The sequence below is a fragment of the Sus scrofa genome, chromosome 1 (assembly GCF_054392235.1).
Source record: "Sus scrofa isolate SSC_HxYL_T2T_F1_AM1 chromosome 1, Sscrofa_HxYL_maternal_Yorkshire_Landrace_v2.0, whole genome shotgun sequence".
Classification (NCBI taxonomy): Eukaryota; Metazoa; Chordata; class Mammalia; order Artiodactyla; family Suidae; genus Sus; species Sus scrofa.
In genome coordinates, this window is record NC_139383.1 from 2,542,195 (window position 1) to 2,562,145 (window position 19,951).

At 57.7% G+C, this 19,951-nt stretch overlaps 1 protein-coding gene and 1 long non-coding RNA gene across 19 annotated transcripts in view; one reads left to right on the forward strand and one right to left on the reverse strand.

The window, feature by feature from the left end:
* The window catches only part of RPS6KA2 (ribosomal protein S6 kinase A2), a 319,578-nt gene extending 315,565 nt beyond the window's left edge, over positions 1 to 4,013 (forward strand). For all 17 annotated transcript variants that reach the window (XR_014843479.1, XM_085021807.1, XM_085021805.1 and 14 more), the window contains one exon: positions 1,038 to 4,013. Coding sequence is in view for 16 of the 17 variants with exons in the window: in XM_085021807.1 (XP_084877933.1) it covers positions 1,038 to 1,163 (126 nt within the window). In the remaining variant the exon portion in view is untranslated. The remainder of the gene's footprint in view (positions 1 to 1,037) is intronic.
* Positions 3,965 to 14,774, reverse strand: LOC146405872 (uncharacterized). Of its 2 annotated transcripts, none has more exons than XR_014843546.1 (3): positions 14,526 to 14,774; positions 11,132 to 11,229; positions 3,965 to 8,275 (listed from the first exon to the last, which is right to left on the reverse strand). It is a non-coding gene; the product is annotated as an uncharacterized LOC146405872 (long non-coding RNA). The 2 variants fall into 2 exon arrangements; XR_014843547.1 differs by lacking the exon at positions 3,965 to 8,275 and adding an exon at positions 10,151 to 10,683.
* Between the last annotated feature and the right edge of the window lie 5,177 nt (positions 14,775 to 19,951).

Here is a 19,951-nt window from a genome sequence, read left to right on the forward strand (position 1 = left end):
GGCCCCACTCTCCAGCTAACAGAGGCCCCAGGGCTCTCGCAGCTTTGCGCCTTAGCCCGGAGGTCCTGAGCCCCGGGGCCGTGAGAGGAGCGGAGCGGGAGAGACGCCAGCCAGGGCAACCCTCCCAGGATCAAGAGGTTTCTGCCTCAGGCGCAGCCGCTCCTTGCATTAATGTCTTCCTCTCCCTGGCCTCACTTCTGACCTTATAGTGTAGCTGTTATTTCTGGGCCGCCGTGTGTCCCTGAATCCACCTAGAGCCAGGCGCGGCCTCTGGTCACCTGGGCCAGAAGCACTGGCCCCTGGTGTGCAGCCCAGACAGACTGACAGCACCCCGAGGGCTGGGGGGGTCACCGTGGCGAGAATGGGAGGCCTCGCCCCACGTGCACCTGCTCTGGCGGTGGGCATGGTGAGGGCGAGGCCCAGCCCTCCTAGCCTCGGGCTATAACCCCTTTTCCCAAACAACCCCCCCAATACCCTCTGCAGGTCCTGCTCCTCAGGTGGCTGCCCCCTTGTCCAACCTTTCCTGAGTCCACTTCCCTCCTAGGATGCGTGAGGCCGTGCGCCCCAGGCAGCACCCCCCCCACACACACACACAGCAGCATCTCATCTCTCAGGATCTGCATCCTGGGTGGGACCCTCTTGGCGGGGGCATGGAGGGGCTGCCCAGCTGCACAGGGTCTGGCTCTGTCCCGCCAGGGGGCATTCTAAACCATCCCAAGGATTAGAGCGACTCCAAGAGGAGCCTGTCACCAAGTTAGTGCAGCGCCCTCAAAGTGGCAGCGAGGAGGTAGACAGACCTCTGGTGATGCCAGGAGGGCCCCCCACGGCCACAGAGCAGGTGGGGGGCAGGGACCCCACCCTGGGGCTCCGTGGGAGCCGGAAACAATCGCCCAAGTCTCCGCACCACTCAGGGCGGTCAGAACTTGGGGTGTTTAAGAGCCAGAGCTACCATGGGCCCGAGGGAAGGCCCACGTCCCCCCGGGCCTGGCGCCAGGCCGGGGTGGCACCGCGTCACCACCTGCCCTTTGGTTTCGCAGGGAGCCATGGCCGCCACCTACTTCGCCCTGAACAGAACGCCTCAGGCCCCGAGGCTGGAACCCGTGCTGTCGTCCAGCCTGGCCCAGCGCCGTGGCATGAAGAGACTCACGTCCACGCGGCTATAGCGCAGCCCTGCACCTCCTCGTGCAGCCCGAGGGGACCAGGCGGGCCACCTCCCGGCCGGGCCGTGCCCGCCTTGCCGCCTCGCCCCCGCCCAGCCACACGGGGCCCTGTCAGCACAGCCCGCGCTGGGCGCCCCAGGTCCTCGCTGTCACCGCTCATGTCTCTGCGGAGAGGCGTTTCTCCGGCTGCACAGTCCGTCCCGTTGCCCCAGGTCCGGCCCACGCGCCCCATCGTCACGTCGTGACGTCGTGAAAGAGGCACCGACCAGTGACAGCGTCTGTGCCGCTGCCTGCGGGCTGAGGGACGGTGGGCACAGGGCCCCCCGGACCAGACGCCAGTCCCCTCCAGACGATCCAAAGAGCCCTGTCTCATTGCCCCCCGCCCACTTTGGACTGACCCCCGGTGTCCTGTGGCAGGTCTGTGGGGCGAGGCCGCCCCAGAGCCGGGAGCGGCCTCTTCACCCTGTGGCCACCTTTCCCAGGATCGCTCGTGTCCCTGGGAGCCAGCTGATGCCTGTGTCCACGTTTCCTCCCCCCACCCCCCAGGGCGGGGCTGTAGGAGCAGCTGCTCCCCCTGCATCCCAGCCCTACCCCCTGGGTCACCAGGGCTGCCCGACCTCCCAAGAGGCCCTGGGCTTCCCTGCGCCCTGGCTTTCCCTCCTCTGGTCCCAGAGACGGAGACACCGTGGCTGGTGGGACCCTGAGTTCCATTGCCTCTCATCAGCCCCCTCTGGAAACCCCTGCCCACTGCCCCAGGCCTGGCAGGGAGCAGAGGTTGTGCTGCTGAGAGCAGGCGTGCCCTGCGTGGGCACTGTGGTGTGGTGGCGAGTTTGCGTCTCTGCGCGGGTCCATTCTCACCTGGCGTGTCAGTGACGCCACTGTTCCCCTTGGTGTGTGCTCACAGGAGGAAGGGTGGTGCAGAGCGAGCCCATTGGAGGCCAGGTGCACGTGCGTCTCCCCAGCCGGACCCCGGCTGGGGGGCTACCTGCTGGCCACACACCGCGCTGTGCCGTCCAGCATCTGCGCCTGGGCGGGGAAAGGCGTCTGTTGGTCTCAGCCAGGTTTTCACCCAAAAGATAAGTTCCAAGTCCCTCTGTCCCAACTCACTCCAGGACCCAACTCGAGAAAACAAAAGCAAAACCAATGCACCTCCTAAAAGACAGCTCCCGGGCGTGGGCTGGTGGTCGGTTTTCAGACCTTAAAATACAGACGTCTTGCAGAAGCGTTATTTACCCGGTGAGCCTACTTGTCTCAGAGCCACAGGAATCGGGGGGTGGGGATGGTTCAGGTGCCTGTGGTGCCACACAGCCTCCCGAGCGTTTCTCCCGCTTTGCTTCCTGATGCAAAGTGCTTTCTGCCGAGGCTCGGAGGAAACCCCCCCAACCATAGCGATGTTTTAGGGCAGAGCTATTCTATCCGTCGTTGGGAACTTAGGAACCCTGGAAGGTCCCGGGTCACAGGTTTTGCCCACTGGATACCCACGATGGTCCTTGTACCCTGTCTGCTGCACAGATGACGCCAGGTCCACCGGCCTTGGGCCTGGGCGTGTCTGCCCGGTGGTTGGCTTGAGGTCCCAGCTCTGAGGGAGGCAGGACGCTGAGAGGACAGCTGGGGAGCGGCGGTGCGGTTCTCTGTGTGGGTCCCTCAGGGACGCCGCTGTGCACAGCCCGGTTCGACCCCACAGCACTCCAGGGGGACCCCGGGCTCACCCCGCCCCTGGCCCTGCCCTTAGCGAGCGCACGCGGCTGCGCGGCTCGGATGGCTCTGCTGCAGCAACTCGACCTGAATGTCTGAGACATACCTCTCTGCTCACCCTTTGCTCCAGAACAAAGGGATACTTGAAACCCTGCAGCAGAAAGTCCAACTCGAGACGCTGATCTCCCGTCTGTAACTCAACTTTCAAATGTCTTAAGGGAAGCAGCCGGGGGCCGGGCTTTGCAAAGGGCCGACGGCACGTGAATGCAGACGCGACCACTGCGTCCGTTCACCTGTACGGAGCCCCCCGCCACTCAGGAAAGCCTTTGCCCGAGCAGTGGGACGCCCCGAAGGTTAACCAGCTGCCCCTCTCTGCACAGTCAGACCCCCTGGTTCCCAAAAGCCACAGACGTGGTCACCGGAAAGCCGAGCCCCGGCTCTCAGGACTCCTGACACCCCGCCACGCGGTCCTGCCACGGCGCCCCCTTTAGTTCCATCCACCCTGTGCCCCCCCCACTTCACGAGCAGCACCTGACATCCCCCCCCCACCAGGTGTGAGAGCTCTGCCAGACGCTGCCCCCACGTCAGATTGGGCGAGGTGAGATTGCATCTCTGCCCCCAGGCCAGGCGGCCGGTGGTTTCAAACTCGCTTTGTGCGTGTTGCTGTTTGGAAGGCTGTGGGCCCTCTGAGCCCCGCAGTACTTGGCGTGAGCCAGTATTGTTCACTGACTGTGTCGCCCCAAGCTGCATCTCGGGACTGTCCCTCCACTTCACTGGGTCCCCCCCCCCCCGCCCCCGGCGCAGGTGGGCTCGGATTTGCACGCGATCCCTTTCCATGTGGTTCCGGTGCCCTTCACGCTCCTCGAGCCGCAGGATTCCGGAAAGGCTGCGGCAGGTCCTGATCGGTGAGGGGACGGAAGGTTGACTGGGCCACCCACAGGCTTCGGGACGTCACCGGGAGGGGACCTGCCGAGCACGCGCCCCCCCAGACCCCCAGCCAGCACTTTGTGTCCAGCCCGCGTCTGTGTTTACAGGGGATTCTCAAGTTCACGCTTTATATTTTATGTTGGAGACGGGCGGCCTCTATACGATATTTATTACGCTTTCCAGACTTTCTGAATAGATTTTTTTAATAAATATGGGTTTTATGAAGTGTAATCTTTTTCTGGCATAACTATGAACTTTGGACTTTCTATACTGTCACAAACAACAGTCTGCAGATACGCTTTCACCCCCTCACCCCCCAGCCCCCTCGCACCGCCTTCGCCTTTGGGCTGCCACCCGCCGGGGGGTGCAGGCAGCAGCGTCGCTCTGCACCCAGAGCTGGGTGCACGGCTGCCTTGCGTGCACAGGTGGCATGTGAATGCAGGCACAGGTGCATTGTGTGATGTGTGAGCACATGTGTGCCCTCACGTGCACCCACGTGAGCCTTGTGCACATGTATGTATTCGTCTGTGCGTGGTGTGTGCACTTGCCTGTGTGTGTGTGTATTCACACTCCTTGTGCAGCCCAGCCGGAGGCAGCAGGCAGACAGGTGGTGTGGGGGCTGCTGGGCGCCACCCCCGCTGCCCTGCCAGTGCGCTGCCACCTGCCACCTCACGCCTACCTTTCTTTGTGAGGAAATGAAACAAGAAGCTACGCTGCTGAGCACCGGCTCCCGGCCTAATTTCTTCCTCCCTTTTGGTCAGTTCCTAACCTGCGAGTGTCAGCAGGCAGGGCACTCACACATACACATACATACACACCCACACACTCTCACACCCACACACACTCTCACGCACACACCCGTGCCGTTGTTTTCCGGGCTGCTTCCCCAGCAGGTGAGGGACCCTCCCTGAGGCCCTTCAGACTCGTGGTGCAGCAGGAGCATCCCAACGGCCGAGGAACTTCAGCGCAGGAGGTCCTGCCTCCCGCCGCAGCAGAGAGCACCCAGAAGACCCAGCTGGGGGCCTGAGTCGGGTAAAGCAGCCCTTACAGCCCCCGTGCGTCATCCTCCGCCGCTGCCCAACTGGGTCCCGCCGGTTCCCGCCGCCGCCGCCGCTGCCGCCGCCCCTGGCTTACGTTCTCGTTCTGGAGGTCGGACCTCCCAGATGGGCCCGTGGGGCTGAAGTCAGGCCGTGGGCCAGGCTGCGGGCCTTCTGGGGGCTCCGGGGGAGAATCAGAACCCCGCCTTTTCCAGTTTCTAGGGACAGCCGCGCTCCTGGGCCCCGCCCACTCCCTCCGCCCTGGGGGCCGAGTCCCGCTGCCCTCACGTGTCACCACCTGGGTGACCCAGGAGACGCTCCCTCCTATAAGGTCAGCTAATGCGCACCCCAGGTGCCACCTGCCACCTCGCCTTCCCTTTGCACAGGGCCCAGCCCATGACATCTTTTGGGGGCCGCCATTGTGTCATCGGCACCACACCTGGTGACCATAGGTTGGCCCTGGGGTCCTTCCTGGGGGGAAGGGGGTGGGGGGACATGGAGGGTCGGGGCCATGATGTTTTGGGGCGTTGCCTCCTCCGAAGCTGACCTGTCACAGTCTCACAGGGACCAGACAAAGACACGGGAGGATCTCCAGCCAACAGTGAGACCCAATTCATCAGTCCCCTGCCCCCCGTGTTTCAGGGGTGGTGGAGGGTGACCCAGGCAGAGGTGGGCACAGGGGGCTGTGTCACGGCTGGAGGCCCCGACTTGGGAGACCCCGGTGGTTTGTAAAGGGCTGCAGGCAAACTGCCCTCCTTCGCCACGGATGGGACAGTGTGCTGTCCTCCCAGCTGCCTCCTCTATGTCCTAGCCCGGTGGTTGCTCACACGTGTGAGGCCAGGGAGCCCAACAATAGTGGCTCTGCGCTATACCTTCTGTCCCCACCTGCTGGACTGAGTGCCATCTGCGAGGCCACCGACGGGCCAGGAGAGAGGCAGGTGCACAGGCGGGCTGCTGCCTGACCTTGTGGGGACAGCCAGCCCCCTCTCAACCACAAGGCACACACCCATCTTCCGTGGGGTTTAAAACAGTCCTCTGGAGTTCCCGTCATGGCTCAGTGGTTAACAAATCCGACTAGGAACCATGAGGTTGTGGGTTCGGTCCCTGGCCTTGCTCAGTGGGTTAACGAACCGGCGTTGCCGTGAGCTGTGGTGTAGGTTGCGGACGCGGCTCGCATCCCGCGTTGCTGTGGCTCTGGCGTAGGCCGGTGGCTACAGCTCCGATTCAACCCCTAGCCTGGGAACCTCCGTATGCCGCAGGAGCGGCCCAAAGAAATAGCAAAAAGACAAAAAAAAAGTCCTCTGGTCACCTTCGTGCAGAACCCGTTGTCTAGATTCAAATGCAGCTGGACACCTGTCCCGAGTCTGGCCAACCCAGGCCATTAGCCGTATTTGCTTCCCAAGACGCTGAGAACACGAGGCGTGTAAGGAGCCGTGGCTGGGCTCCTGGCTGCGGGGCGGCCTCCAGGTCTCCCGACTCTGGGGCCCCCACATCCCCGGTGTTGCATCCGGTCTGTGACCTCCTGGGTGAAGTGCTTAAATGTCGAGTGCGAGGGCGGCTCGGGGCTCGGGATCCCCGGTTGGAGGCCGGGCGTGGTTCCAGCTCCCCCGCCGCCCACGTGGCGAGGACGTGTCCCGTCCCAGACCTCAGCTCCCTTGGCCTGACACGGGAGGGGGCGCCAGTGTTTCAGGTTGTCGGTGCTTTTACAGAGGGACAGTAATTGCACACTTGACGTGTGAAAACTCAGACGAAATAGAGGTCCCTTCATGGCAGAGATTCACTAAAGCAAAATGCGTTTCCTGAGCATGGACCCCACGCTGTCGCTGTCCTGGGAGGCTCAGCAGCCACAGAGCAAGGCTCCCTCTCGTGAAGTTCGGCTTCCAGCAGGAGAGACGGAAAATAAACCAGAACTACAACCACACACAGCAGGTGCCCAGGCGCTGAGCCCTGTAAGGAGCAGACCCAGGGGAGCGTCGGTTATATTCCGGAAGGTAAATCCAAAACACACTCGAATCCTTGGAGTTCCTGCTGTGGCGCAGTGGGTTAAGGATCTGACTGCAACAGCTCAGGTCGCTGCAGAGGTGCAGCTTTGATCCCTGCTTTGATCCTGTAGGTTACAGCTGCGGCTCAGATTCAAGGAACTTCAATACGCCACAGGTACAGCCATAAAATAAAATTAAAAAATAAAACGCAACACTAACCCTTAATGTTTGCCGGTTTTTCTCAGCGGCAGGTATGACCAACCTTTCAATGGAGAGCCCATGACTTTTGCAGTTTTATTTAATTGATTCCCGAGTAATGGCTGTAATTTAGGGTCTAACTCAAGAGCACTCATTTATGACATAGATCCAATTTGAATATAGATTTGTCATTTCACTATGATGTGAAAAAACATTAAATAAATATGGGACATAGAAATAATCTCAAACATGTTTTTATCACGCCTGAGCGTGGGCAAAAAAAGGCACGATTTTCAAATTACAGCTACTATAGTGGTAGAAACAGCAGCAGCACTCAGCTCAGGAGCCTCGTTAGCAGCAAGCTCCATTTATTTCAGTGGTTTCCCACGAATTTTATTGCACAGTCTTCTTTCCTGAGGGAATAGGAAGCCAGCTCGGCTCCTGACCTCAGCCTCCTGGGCTCTGCTTTGGGCTTGGGATGGATTGCGCAACTGGCAACTTTGATCTCAGGCGGACACGACGAGACTCACCGACTTTCAAAACTCTGCGTCTTTAAACTGTGGGCTTAGAAACTGGATGGATCAGGTTTTGTTTTTAAATAACTGTTGAAAAGGTTACGTGCTCAGATTGAAGAGAAGATTTGTTTTAAGAGAAATTAAGGTCAGAGTTGGGCTGCTCACATCTCTTGAAAACACATTTTTAGAGCCGAAGGTTTTGCCAACAGCATAAACTTGAGTCTAGTTACAAAATATCCCCACTGACAGCCGGCAAACATCCAAAGAACTCCAAGAGTCACGTCGAATCTGCAAGACGGATGTGGACAGAGGCGGGAAGCTCATGCCCTTGAGAAGATTAGTGGTGAGCTGGTCCGCGGTGGCCTCACAGCAACCCCGAGCTTATCGACCGAAGAAGCCGGGGAGGCTCAGCCGTCCAGACCGAGTTCACTGGGCTGGACCTCGGGTCCCCGTCCCCAGAACGTCCCAGGGGGTTCAGACCTCCTTTCCCTCCCCCAGGACTCCTCCTGTGGCCCTCGGGCAGGCAGGGCATCTCCGGGTGTCCCCTGGCTCCGGGGTCCCGGGACTCCTGATGGCTGATGGGGACGTGGAAAGGAGGGGCCACAGCAGGGCGTCCAGGGCATCGGAGAGGACAGCGCCCTGAGCCGCAGCGGGCAGCGCCTCCCACAGGCCGACGCGGGCTCTTCTCCAGGCACCAGGCACGAGGGACGCCAAAGCGACCAGCCAACGAAGCTCTCCGGCCTCTGTCAGCTTTCTTCCTGCTGAGGGGAAGCAGAAAAAGCAACGAGCACAAAGGCTGCAGCCGTCACCGGGCGCTGGGTGCCGTGTGGAAACAGCCAGGATGGGGCAGGGGTGGCAAAGTTCAAACAGGGTTGGGAGGCATCACTGAGAAGAGGCATCGAAGGAGCTGGGGGGTCAGTGAGCGGGGCGGGGGGCCCGCAAGGCAGGCGGAGGCTTTTAAATGTCCAAGGTGAGAGTCCTCCTGAGGGAGTTCCTGTTGTGGCTCAGCAGGTCCAAACCCAAACCCCACATATCCATGAGGATGCAGGTTCAATCCCTGGCCTCGCTCAGTGGATTAAGGATCGGCGTTGCTGTGGCTGTGGTGTCGGCCAGCAGCTGTGGCTTCAATTCGACCCCTGGCCTGGGAACTTCTATATGCCGCAGGTGCGGCTCTTAAAAAAACATAATGTAAAAAGATTCCTCATGAGAAGTTCCGGCAAAGCAGACCTTAATCGAGCCGATCTGCTCAATCACTACTCTTGTCGCATTTACACGGATGTTTCCTGAGTCCGAGTTGATAGACAGTCCTGCTGCACACCGGTGGTTAGAAACGGGTGACTCGAGAAGCCGTGTTTCAGGAGAACCTGGAAGGCCCTCTTGTGTATCAGATTCTAGTCCCGTTCCTTGTGCTTTGTGGGGACTTGTCTTGTTTTCCCCTAGAAACACTTATTTGCGGGGTCTAGGGTGCAGCCTCGCCCTCACCGAGACGCACACCCCCCTTCCTCCCTGGAGCCAGAAGGCCCTGGTTCTCAACCACGGGGGCCCAGCCTCGGGCTGAGGGACCGCGTGTCTGCTCCCCACGCCTCCTCTCTCCATCCAGCCCTTCCTCCACTCGCTCCGCCGGGAGGAACAGCAGTGGGAAGCAGCAAAGTAAACTCTCAGCTGCGGAAAGGTGTCGAGGAGGCAGTCCGGCACCACCACTTGCCTGGGGGCTCACGGTCCTTGGGGGAGCGCTCCCCTCACCACTTTTGCTGCTGCGGCTGCTGTTTGGCCGTCCACCCACCCAGGACAACGTCCATGGCTGCCCAGCTCTGCCCCTCCTGCTGACTGACTCACCTGTTCTCTGAGCCCCGAGCCACAACAATGACCAGAGAAGCTGCAATGCGGTCATGTAGCCAGTGCTCGAGTACCCACGGGGAGCACAGGTGTGATGGCTGCAGTTGCGTGTGCAGGTGTGATGGCTGCAGTCGCGTGTGCAGGTGTGATGGCTGCAGGTGTGTGTGTCCATTGGCAAGGTGACAGTGCCTGGGCGTTTGGTCAAACACTAGCCTAGATGGTGCCTCGAAGGTATGGTTAGATGTGACTGATGTTCCCAGTCAGTTGACTTTTTTTTTTTTTTTCCTTTTCTTTAGGGCCACACCTGCAGCACAAAGAGGTTCCCAGGCGAGGGGTCTCATCAGAGCTACAGCTGCCGGCCTACACAACAGTCACAGCAACACTGGATCTGAGCCTCATCTGCAACCTACACCACAGCTCATGGCGACACTGGATCCTTAACCCACTGAGCAAGGCCAGGGATCGAACCTGAGTCCTCATGGATACTTGTCACGTTTGTATCCGCTGGGCCACGACGGGGACGCCAATAGTTGACTTTAAGTAAAGCAGCTCAGCCTCCATGGGACGGGCCTCAGCCAAACAGTCGACGGCCTTGAGAGCAAACCCACGGTTCCTCAAAGCAGAAGGGACTCTCCTCAGCCACACGGAAACCCTGCCTGGGTGACCAGCCGCCAGACTCAAGACCACAGCGCCAGCTCTCACCCGAGTCCCAGAAGGCCAGCTCGCTCCTCGGGTTTAAGACCCGCTGGTTCCCCTGATTAGGGGAGCCAACTCCTTAAAATAAGCGTCTCTCCCCTCCTTTATAGACAGACACATGGACAGACACGCAGCTCACAGCCATGGACAGATAGAGCTGCAGAGCTAGAGAGAGGTGGCTGGAGAGTGCTCGCCCGTTGTTCCGTGGCTCTGGGGAGCTCCGCACCGCGAGACCACATGCTTATCTTGCAGAAGAGGAGGAGGCGGGTGCCCGGGCGGGTGCCCTCAAACTCACAGCGGGGCTTCAACCCCCTTAACTGCCGCTCTGCTTATACGCAGGCATCTCCTGCTCAGCGCCTTGGTGCCAAGTCTTGTAGGTTTGAGCGCACTTTTGCGCTTTTGATGTGAGCGTTTCTGCCGTGACCAAGCTGCAACCAGAGGACAGAATCCGCCCTTCCTTTCACCTGCGGCCCAGATGTTACCTCCATCACGCCTCCTCTGGACCCTGCTCTCTTCATCTTCCTGGGGCTAGTGAGTCAGACATGAGGTCAGGTGGGCTGGGTCTGCGGGGCTTCCCGAGCCAGGCTCCCCTCCCAGAAGGAAGCCTGCTTCCTATTCCAAGATCCAGAGTAACCACCTGGTACAGAGCATGATTTACCAGTCAATGAATAGACGAGGTATGGAACTGGGGGCCCTGGGAGATCCTAACGGGGCCTCGGGGGTCTTCGGTGGGTGAGGGGCCTTGTTGACCATCGCAGGTGCATCACACGTGTCCATGTCTTCTCCCCAAGCTTCGCTACAGCCTGGGGCCCCGAGCGAGCATGTTTGCAATGGTCACAACTGGCCACTGGAGGGCAGTGCGGGCCCCACAGGTGTTAAAGCTCACCTTCCTCCCCTGCCCCGCCCCCTCAACAAGGTCACTGCCAGGGGCCGGGTGCGGCCGCAGCCCGGATCCTGCTCTGGCTTCTAACACCTCATCTGAACGTCCACCTTCCTTGACTGCCCCCCTGCAGTCCCAGCAGAAGTGGCGTCAGTGACCTGTGTCAACACTGCCAGGGCGGAGTGAGAGGCCAACATCCACACACCTTAAACCAGGCAGGGGGAACGTCAGGTCGGCTTCGTACTGACTTCAGTCACCCCACACGTCGGAGAAATCCTTCCCAGTCTCTCCACGAAGACGCCCCTGTGAAGGAGCAGAAAATTTACCTAATAAATATGTCTGTATTGGACAAAATATTTCTTACAACAGGTCTATAAGGAAGAGCTTAATGTTTAAAACTGTCTTGGGAGTTCCCCTGTGGCTTAGCGGTATTGAACCCGACTCGTATCCATGAGGACACGGGTTCAATCCCTGAACTCCATCAGTGGGTTAAGGCTCTGGCATTGCTGTGAGTTGTGATGTAGGCCAGCAGCGGCAGCTCTGATTCCACCCCTGGCCTGGGAACGTCCATGTGCCACAGGTGTGGCCCTAAAAAAAAAAATACACAAAAAAATCGTTAATGGTGAAAGTGGCTGTGAACCAGTGGCTCAGGTAACCACTGAGGAGTGGTACCTGGGCGACAGATGGGGACCACAGCTGCGTTCTTAAGCATCCCTGTGACTGCAGATCTGCTCAGAGAGGCGCTATTTAACACCAGCGTGGCTCCTCCTTCCACGACTGAGAACAGAGCCCCACCCCGGGCTTAAGCCCACGGGGACTGCTCGGCCCAAAGCGGGTATCTGAGAGGAACGGCTCCCTGGTTCCTCACCCCAGCCTCCCGACCTTGCTGCTCCTCCTTGATCCCCAAACCGGGGGAAACAGTTCCACTCACGCGGTTTCCAAAGGCTCCATCAGAGAGCCTGCGGCCCGGAGCCCCTTACAGCCCCCCTCCCCCCGACGTCACCGTCCTCCCATCCTGCCAGGTCATCCCCGAGGCCAGATCCCTTTCCTTCCCTTGGCTTCTCTCTACTCACCTGGCAGCCATGGTGACCCCCTCCCTGGGCTTCCTGCCGCGACCCTGCCCGCCAAACCCACTGTCCACTTGGCAGCTTAAATTCTACCAACAGACGGTCATGCCCCGATCACTCGAATGTATTATTTACTTGAATTTATTTATTTGCATTTATTTGTTTATTTATTTTTGTCTTTTTTAGGGCCGCACCTGCTGCATATGGAAGTTATCAGGCTAGGGGTTGAATCGGAGCTGTAGCTGCCAGCCGACACCACAGCCACAGTAACGCCAGATCCTTAACCCACCAAGTGAAGCCAGGGATCCAACCCGTGTCCTCATGGATACTAGTCGGGCTCATAACCTGCTGAGCCACAACGGGAACTCCTCCCAGTTTATCTTTATGTTGGGGTGTCCTGTCCCCAGGACCTCCCTGTGGCTGTGTTTGGAGATGGGGCCTTTATGGGGGTGATCAAATTAAGAAGGGGTCTTCGGGTGGGTCCTAATTTACTGTGACTGGTAAAAAGGGGAGATTTGGACCAGACACACACACACACACACACACACACAGGGATGCAAGGAGAAGGCAGCCCAGCAGAGGGAGAAGCTGGCCCACATACCTTGATTTTGAACCTCAGCCTGCAGAACCCGGAGAGAGGAAATGTCTGCCATTTACCGGCTGACACCGACCACGCGGGCTAACAGGCTTCCCTCTCATCCTTAGACGGGGCAGAGCCCCGGTGGCTTTCTGGCTGCTTCCTGGCTGCTCCCCGCCCCCACCCCACCCCCAGCCGGCTGGGAGTCGGCTTCCATTTTCATCTGGGTCTGGGTCTGGGGGTCTCTGCAGGTTTGGGACCCAAACCTGCATCTTGGTGCCGCCCCGTCTCCATCAGTACCCCCCTGGGGACCGTGCAGGGCCACCTCCTCTGCCTGACTGTGGGTTCACGGGGGAGGTCACCACATGGTGACACCTCTTGGCCTGCAGCTCAGTCTGGTGGCCTCTTTTGGGCCAGATAGATGGAGCTGCATGTATAACCCCCGCCACACACACAGACACACACACACACAGGGCCCAAGAGCACAAAGCCAGGGTGTGGCTGTGACCCGCTGGGTCCCACCTGCACCTGCACCCCTCACTCTCCATCCCTGTGGCCCGACAGGGGGAAGAGCCCCAGAACTCCAGTGGCCCCGACCGGAGGCTACACCCCAGTCCCTGCTGGCGGACTGTCTTCAGGAGGCCCCTGCACCATCCTGACCACGCACAGCCCCTGAGAAAGCGCAGCAGGACCCTGAATCCCGGAGGCCCCCGCCGGCCGTCTCCCTCCGTCCGTCTGTCTGTCCCCGTCAGCCCGGCTGTGAGGGAACGCCTCAAACTGAAACCGAGAGCCTGAACCCCGCCAGAACACAGACTGGGACCCGAACCCAGCCAAACCCACGGTTTTAAATTAGAATCACACACCCGGGGTCTGGACTCACTGAGGTTCAAGTTCTTCAGGTCTCTGTGCAGAAGGAATTCAGCAAGAGACAAAGTGACAGGCAAGAAACAGATTTATTAAGACAGGATGCTTGTGAGAGATGCCAGCGGGCAGGCACGGAGGCTCTGCCCCAGAATCTGGGGAACTACAGCTTTATCCTCCAAGGAGTGGGGCTGGAAAAGCCGCCCCTCCCTTTCTGGGAGTAGCAGCTCCTCCTCAGACTCCGGTAAGGTGTGTATTCAAATCGGCAGAAGGGCGGCCCTCAAACTCCTGCCCTTGGTCTGAAGGTGAATGCAGGCCCCACCCAACAGCCCGAGGCCATTCTTGCACTTCCACTATTCCAGCCAGCCTGCCCTGTGCTGATGGCTTTTTGGAGCAATTTATTAACCTGCAGAGATCTCCCAAAGTCCCCTAGGTTTCTCTCTCTATCTATGGTTCCTTTTTGGGACTTCTACAACCACCTGTGCCTACTGCATCCCTAACAGAACCAGCAAAAGTCTGGGAGCCCGGGAGTCTGAGAAGGGGGCACCAGTGTCTGTGGGGGCCCTGCTTCCTGGCTCACAGAAGGGCTCCAGTCTCTTCTTCTTATAAAAGGTCCCCCCTCCCCCGACCTCATCTAAACTTAGTCACCTCCCAAAGGCCCCTTCCAAGGCCATCGCACTGGGGTTAGTGTTGAACACACAGATTCGGCCTCACGTCCCCCCTTAGCTGTGAGCAGAATCACTCACGGGGGCCTGGGGTGGGCACTTGAGATGGGGGCCCACGTGTTGCCCAGAGCTGCTAAGAACCGGCTCCCTCCGTGGCTCAGGGCCCCCTCCCCTCCCCGGAGGCCGTGGGGACAGGGCCAGGGGCTGAGCCCCCAGCTCACACGACACACCTGTGTTGGGCAACCTGCTCCCTCACTGCGACGCCCAGCTGTTTCCAAACAAAAGGAGTCTGGCCTCCTGTGCGGGCTCCACTGCTGGACACCCTCCCCCTGCTCAGGCCTGAGGCCTCAGCTACTCCAGGATCGCACCCAAGGGAGCAGCGGGCCCGCCCACCCCACCCACCCAGCCCCCTCTGCTCTATCTCCTCACCCTGCCTCCTCCGCCTCCGGGCACTTGGCACAACCTTGGGTCGTTTCTTCTCTCCTCTCTCTCTGCCCGCTTCTCCAGCTGGACTGTGAGCAGAGTCCCCAGCTGTCTGTGTTTCCCTGAACCCCGGGCACCGCGGGCAGCTCCTGGGCTCCCAGCAGTGCCCATGGGACGATGGAGACTGCTGGTGTGACCGCGTGGGGCACAGCACAGAGCGGGGTGGGAACCCACAGAAGGTCTTGTTCCCTTGTCAGAGCAAACCTCCTCCCTCCTGCTCTCCGCCCTGAAGTCGCTGGAAAACCTCATTTTGACAGCCAGTGCCCGCCGTGGATGAAAGGAGAAAACACTCACTCTGGCCCCTGGCAGCCGCAGGCGCAAGCTCTGGGCCCTATTCTGAGCCGCGTGCAGACCCAGTCTGGGTCAGGGGCTTTGGTGAAGGGGATGTGGACTGAAGTTGGGGGGTCCTGCTTCCCCCACCCAGAGGGGGCCGTGTGAGCCTCAGGGGACCCTGGAGGAACCGTCCAGAGTAACTTTCACTGCCGTTCCCCCCTGGGTCCCCCTCAGTTAAAGGACCCAAGGACACTAGAATTTGAACAGCATAGAATTCTGTGAAGCCGCAGCTTCTCTCTGTAAGCACAAAACGAGGCCAAGGGTAATGGGTGAGGACAAACTAAATATTAGCTCTCAGACACCACGCTTAGATCTGCCGTCGGGGCCACAGGGCAAGGCCCACGTGGACGTGTCTCTGAGGTCAAGTCAGCAAACTTAACCAGTCCAACTTTAACCCATTCCGTGGGTGAGAAACTTCAGAAGAAATAGATGGATCTGACTCTGGGCTTCAGTGTTTCTGATGTAACAGCATTATACTCGGAGAGTACGCAGACAGTCCTGCTGGCTATTTTATAATCCGTCCTTTATCCCATTTAGAAAGTGTTATCTGAGACCTAGTCAGAGCCCTCCAAACCTGAGTTCCCAGCCCCATGGCTTCAGGCTAAGAGGCAGCCATGTGGCAATCTGGCAGAGCTAGGCAGGGGTCCCAACGTCAAACAAGAAGAAAGCTTCATGGAGCCTCAGAAGACACAGTCTGTAATGTGTCTCCAAGAAACTAATAAGTGGGATGCATCCATTATGATAAAGAAAACTCATATTCATGAAAAATAGGGCAAGCTGCCAATATTTTGGATTTGGAATACACACACATTTTTTCAATTGCTTCAAACATGCTGTAGGCTTTTAAAAAAGACTCACCTAAGCAACTCAAATATGGAACAAGATATGAAATGAATGAAGAAAGACTGAGCTGGTCCAGGGCTGAAGCCAAGCCCCAGGCCATCAAGAGAGTTCTAAATGCAGAAAGAAACACCTATTCCTGGCCTGAAAAGTAGAGCCCAGAATGGGCATTTTGGGTCTTTTATAGAGTGTCAGCTACAGGTCAAAAAACAGGTGTAATTTCTATCACAATGGAGGGAGCTCCAGCCAGTTCGCTGAAAATTGGGGACTTAGGGAAATTTTAAAACTGGGCATGGATGTTTCTCTTACTGCTTTTTCCCATTATCTGATGCATATTGAAAATACTTGTATTTGGAGTTCCCTTCGTGGCTCAGTGGTTAATGAATCCGACTAGGAACCATGAGGTTGCAGGTTCCATCCCTGGCCTTGCTCAGTGAGTTAAGGATCCGGTGTTACCATGAGTTGTGGTGTAGGTCACAGACTCGGCTCAGGATCTGGCATTGCTGCGGCTGTGGTGGAGGCTGGCAGCTGCAGCTCCGATTAGACCCCTAGCCTGGGAACCTCCATATGCCACGAGCACAGCCCTGGAAAAAAAAAAAATGCTTATATTTGGTTTGCTGAAGCAGACGTGAAGAGTGACACGGAGACAGTCTTTTTTAATTGTTCATTAGACACGAGCCAATCCTGGGACTCACTTGGTTTATGGAACTGTTGAAAGCCATAAAGGAGGATGAACGTAATGCGATCTTATTGGAAGAGTTTTACAAAGAGTTACTCCTACTTTACCTCCATTTCAAGAATTTCTTGAAATAAAGGGAATGTTTGCCAAATATTCAAAGTAACAAACGCCAGTGTGTGATTTGTGTTTTCTCCCTGACATCACACTGCAAACCACTGAGCTAAACCTGAAGCTTAAAAACTTCATTTAAAAGTTTGAGACCAGGAGTTCCCATAGTGGCTCAGAGGTTAGCCAACCTGACTAGCATCCACGAAGACATGGGTTCGATCTCTGGTCTCGCTCAGTGGGTTAAGGAACCGGCGTTGCTGTGAGCTGTGGTGTAGGTTGCAGACGCGGCTCGGATCCCGCGTTGCTGTGGCTCCGGTGTAGACCGACAGCTACAGCTCCGAATGGACCCCTAGCCTGGGAACCTCCATATGGCGCGCCCAGCTAAACAGCACAACCCCTACTGTCTTCAAGGCGTCCTCACAAAGGGCGAATTTCAGCTGTGTCAGCCGGAGAAGAGAAAGGGCTGTCTATTCTCCTGCACCCACAACCCCAGGAGCCACCCACCTCCCAGCCCCCCAACCCTGCACATACTGCTCAGGGCCGCTCTGCCCGCAGGAGCAGAGGCTGGAAAAGCGGTCTGTGCCAGAGCTGGGAGCTGCCGTTTCTGTTGACCTGGTTTCCCCCTGTCCAGTTTTCAGCGCCCCCAGAACCAAACGATGGTGCAGGAGAAGCAGAGACAAGGACCCAGACAGCTCTGCCCCCACCCCCACCCCCATCCTGCAAGGACAGAAATCCGCAGAGAGCATCTCTCACCTTTGTCCTCCAAGAGAGCAGCTAACGCTCAGAGGATTTGAAGGAGCACACAGACGGTGTTGCAAGATGCAACCTCCGCCTAAAGAGAAAACAAAACCCAGCTATTGCGCAGCCAGGAAAGGAGGGCAGGCGGGGCCACGCTGCCCTGAGGGGGACACAGGGAAGAAGTGGACGTTGCTGCCAAGGGGCTGCAGGGCCGGGGAGTCAACTGCTGACCGTGTCTGGCCTTTCACAAGCCTCATTCCTTCTAATCCTCAGAAATTCAGCAAGGTGTATGATGTGTTGTTTCTTCGTTCTACTTCATAGCCAAGGCCTGGGCCTTGAGTGACTTACCCCATACAAGCAGCCACAAAGGGGCACTGAGCGGAGTGGGAGGGCTCAGCTCCTCCCACACACCCTGGCTCAGAGGGTCGGGACGTGGGTCCCTGGAAGGTGGGGCCCAGGAGATGCTCCCTCCAGAAGGACTCCGTGGTTAAGGAAGCTCGGGAAACGCTACACAGAATAAGCTTCTTTATGCTCGCATCATCCACAGGAGCTCAGAAAGAGCTCGCAGAAGAGCTGCAGGAAAAAAAGTAACCTTGTCTGACTCAGCTTTTCTAATCCATTCATATATTTGACCAAAAAAATGGCCCTTGTCATCCAAACTCTGGAGACCACAGGGTTGGGGAGAGCTGCCCTGGTCACAGAGTGTGTGGTGCCTGTTTCCCCACAGGGCAACGTGTGAGCAGCAGCTGGGGACTTGGGATGAGCAGCCCCGGTCCGCTTTCAAAGGATGGGTCATTGTCCATTGAGGACTGAGGCCTGAGGCATCCATTTCAACAGGGAGAGCGAAATAGCGACGTGGGGTTGCTTTCTTCCTTCGCGAAGTACTGAATTGCTGGGCGGAGGGAAGATCCCTTACCTTCGACCCCAGTTTCTTTGTGAGGTCTTTAACCACAGCCCAGGACCAGCAACCTGGGACGGATCTAAAAGGATTCCCCAACCCCCGGGCAGCACAGTGCATGAACTACCTGCCGGAAGGAAGATAACTTGGCTGAGAAATTTACACCTCCAGACGCCTTCAGATTCGCAAAGGTACTTTGGCTTTTGAACCGAAGGGTCCTGGCTCCCGTTGATCTCCCGTTTCCAGGTTTACTTATTGACTGCAGCCTTTAAATTCCTAAGCTACCCGAGCCCTGGTGTGTTTGCCTAACCGGCACCAAAGAAAGGCAGGTGTCGGGCCACAGGAAAACTGGGCAGCACGACAAAAACGATACCTCCTTATATGGGTGACACTCATCATGCACCGAGTACCTCTTCCGAAGCTGCCTCTTCATCACGACGACCCCACGAGACGGATTATGCGATGCGTGACCTGTGGGGCTCAGTGTGCTAGACCATGTCGGTACTATTACTAATTCGCTATTTTAGTAGTTAGATGAGTGGAGCTCAGGGTGGAGACCAGGAGCGAGGCCGTCTGAGCTCTGGGAAAAACTGGAAGAACAGGACTTCGGAGAGGCAGATATTTTTAGGAGAAGATTTACATGCCCGATTCTTGCATCTCCTCATTTCTAGGAAAACACTGAAATTCTCCGTGGTGCCGTCTGCTCCTTGTGACTGGTCGTGGCCTACAGGACACCGGCAGCAGACTTTTGGAAAATGCGTGTGTGCCCCAGCACCTCCCCCCACCTTGATCCCGTCCTGATGGTCCCCGTTTCCTCCTTGGGTGGTATTTCAGCCCCATCTGTACTTAAGGATAAAAGAATGTCTCCAAGGGTGAGAGCTGGGGAGTCCTGCAGGCTGTGAATGCTCAGGCCCTGAGAGCAGAGGTGCATATCAAAGGCATGATTTCCGGGAGCCCAGGCCTCTTTGTTCCTGCTCCCCTGCCCTTTGTTGCAAAAACTCCGTATATCCCAGCTCCTCCCTCACGGCCTCGGAGCGGGTTCTCAGGGCTCCCTGAGATGCTATCTCCCGGGCTTAAGTCCTAACTTTGTCCCAAATAAAACTTAACTTTCACCTTTCAGTTTGCATATTATTTATTTATTTGTCTTTTCTAGGGCCACACCCGCAGCATATGGAGGTTCCCAGGCTAGGGGTCCAATTGGAGCTGTAGCCACCAGCCTACACCAGAGCCACAGCAATTCGGGATCCGAGCCGCGTCTGCGACCTACACCACAGCTCATGGCAACGCCGGATCCTTAATCCACTGAGCGAGGCCAGGGATCAAACCCTCCAGCCCATGGTTCCTAGTTGGATTCGTTAACCCCTGCGCCATGACGGGAATCCCCTGCATATTTTTTTAGTTGACAGGCATGTGAGCGTCCAGGCACTGCAAGGCCTTTGCAGGTGGGACTCAGGGCAGCCAGCGACGTTTGCATCTTCACCTCCCCTGCACTGTCCCTGCAGCCACCATGTAGGGCTGGGCCTTTCTATCGTCTTGTGAAGCAGGGCAGCCGGGTTTCTTCTCCACCTCTGCTCTCTTATACACGAGACCGAATGGCCTGCTCTGTTTTTATTATTTTTTTTTAATTTATTTTTTTATTTCTATTTTTTTTGCCTTTTCTAGGGCCACTTCCCGCGGCATATGGAGGTTTCCAGGCTAGGGGTCTAATCGGAGCTGTAGCCGCCAGCCTACACCAGAGCCACAGCAACTCGGGATCCAAGCCGCGTCTTCGACCTA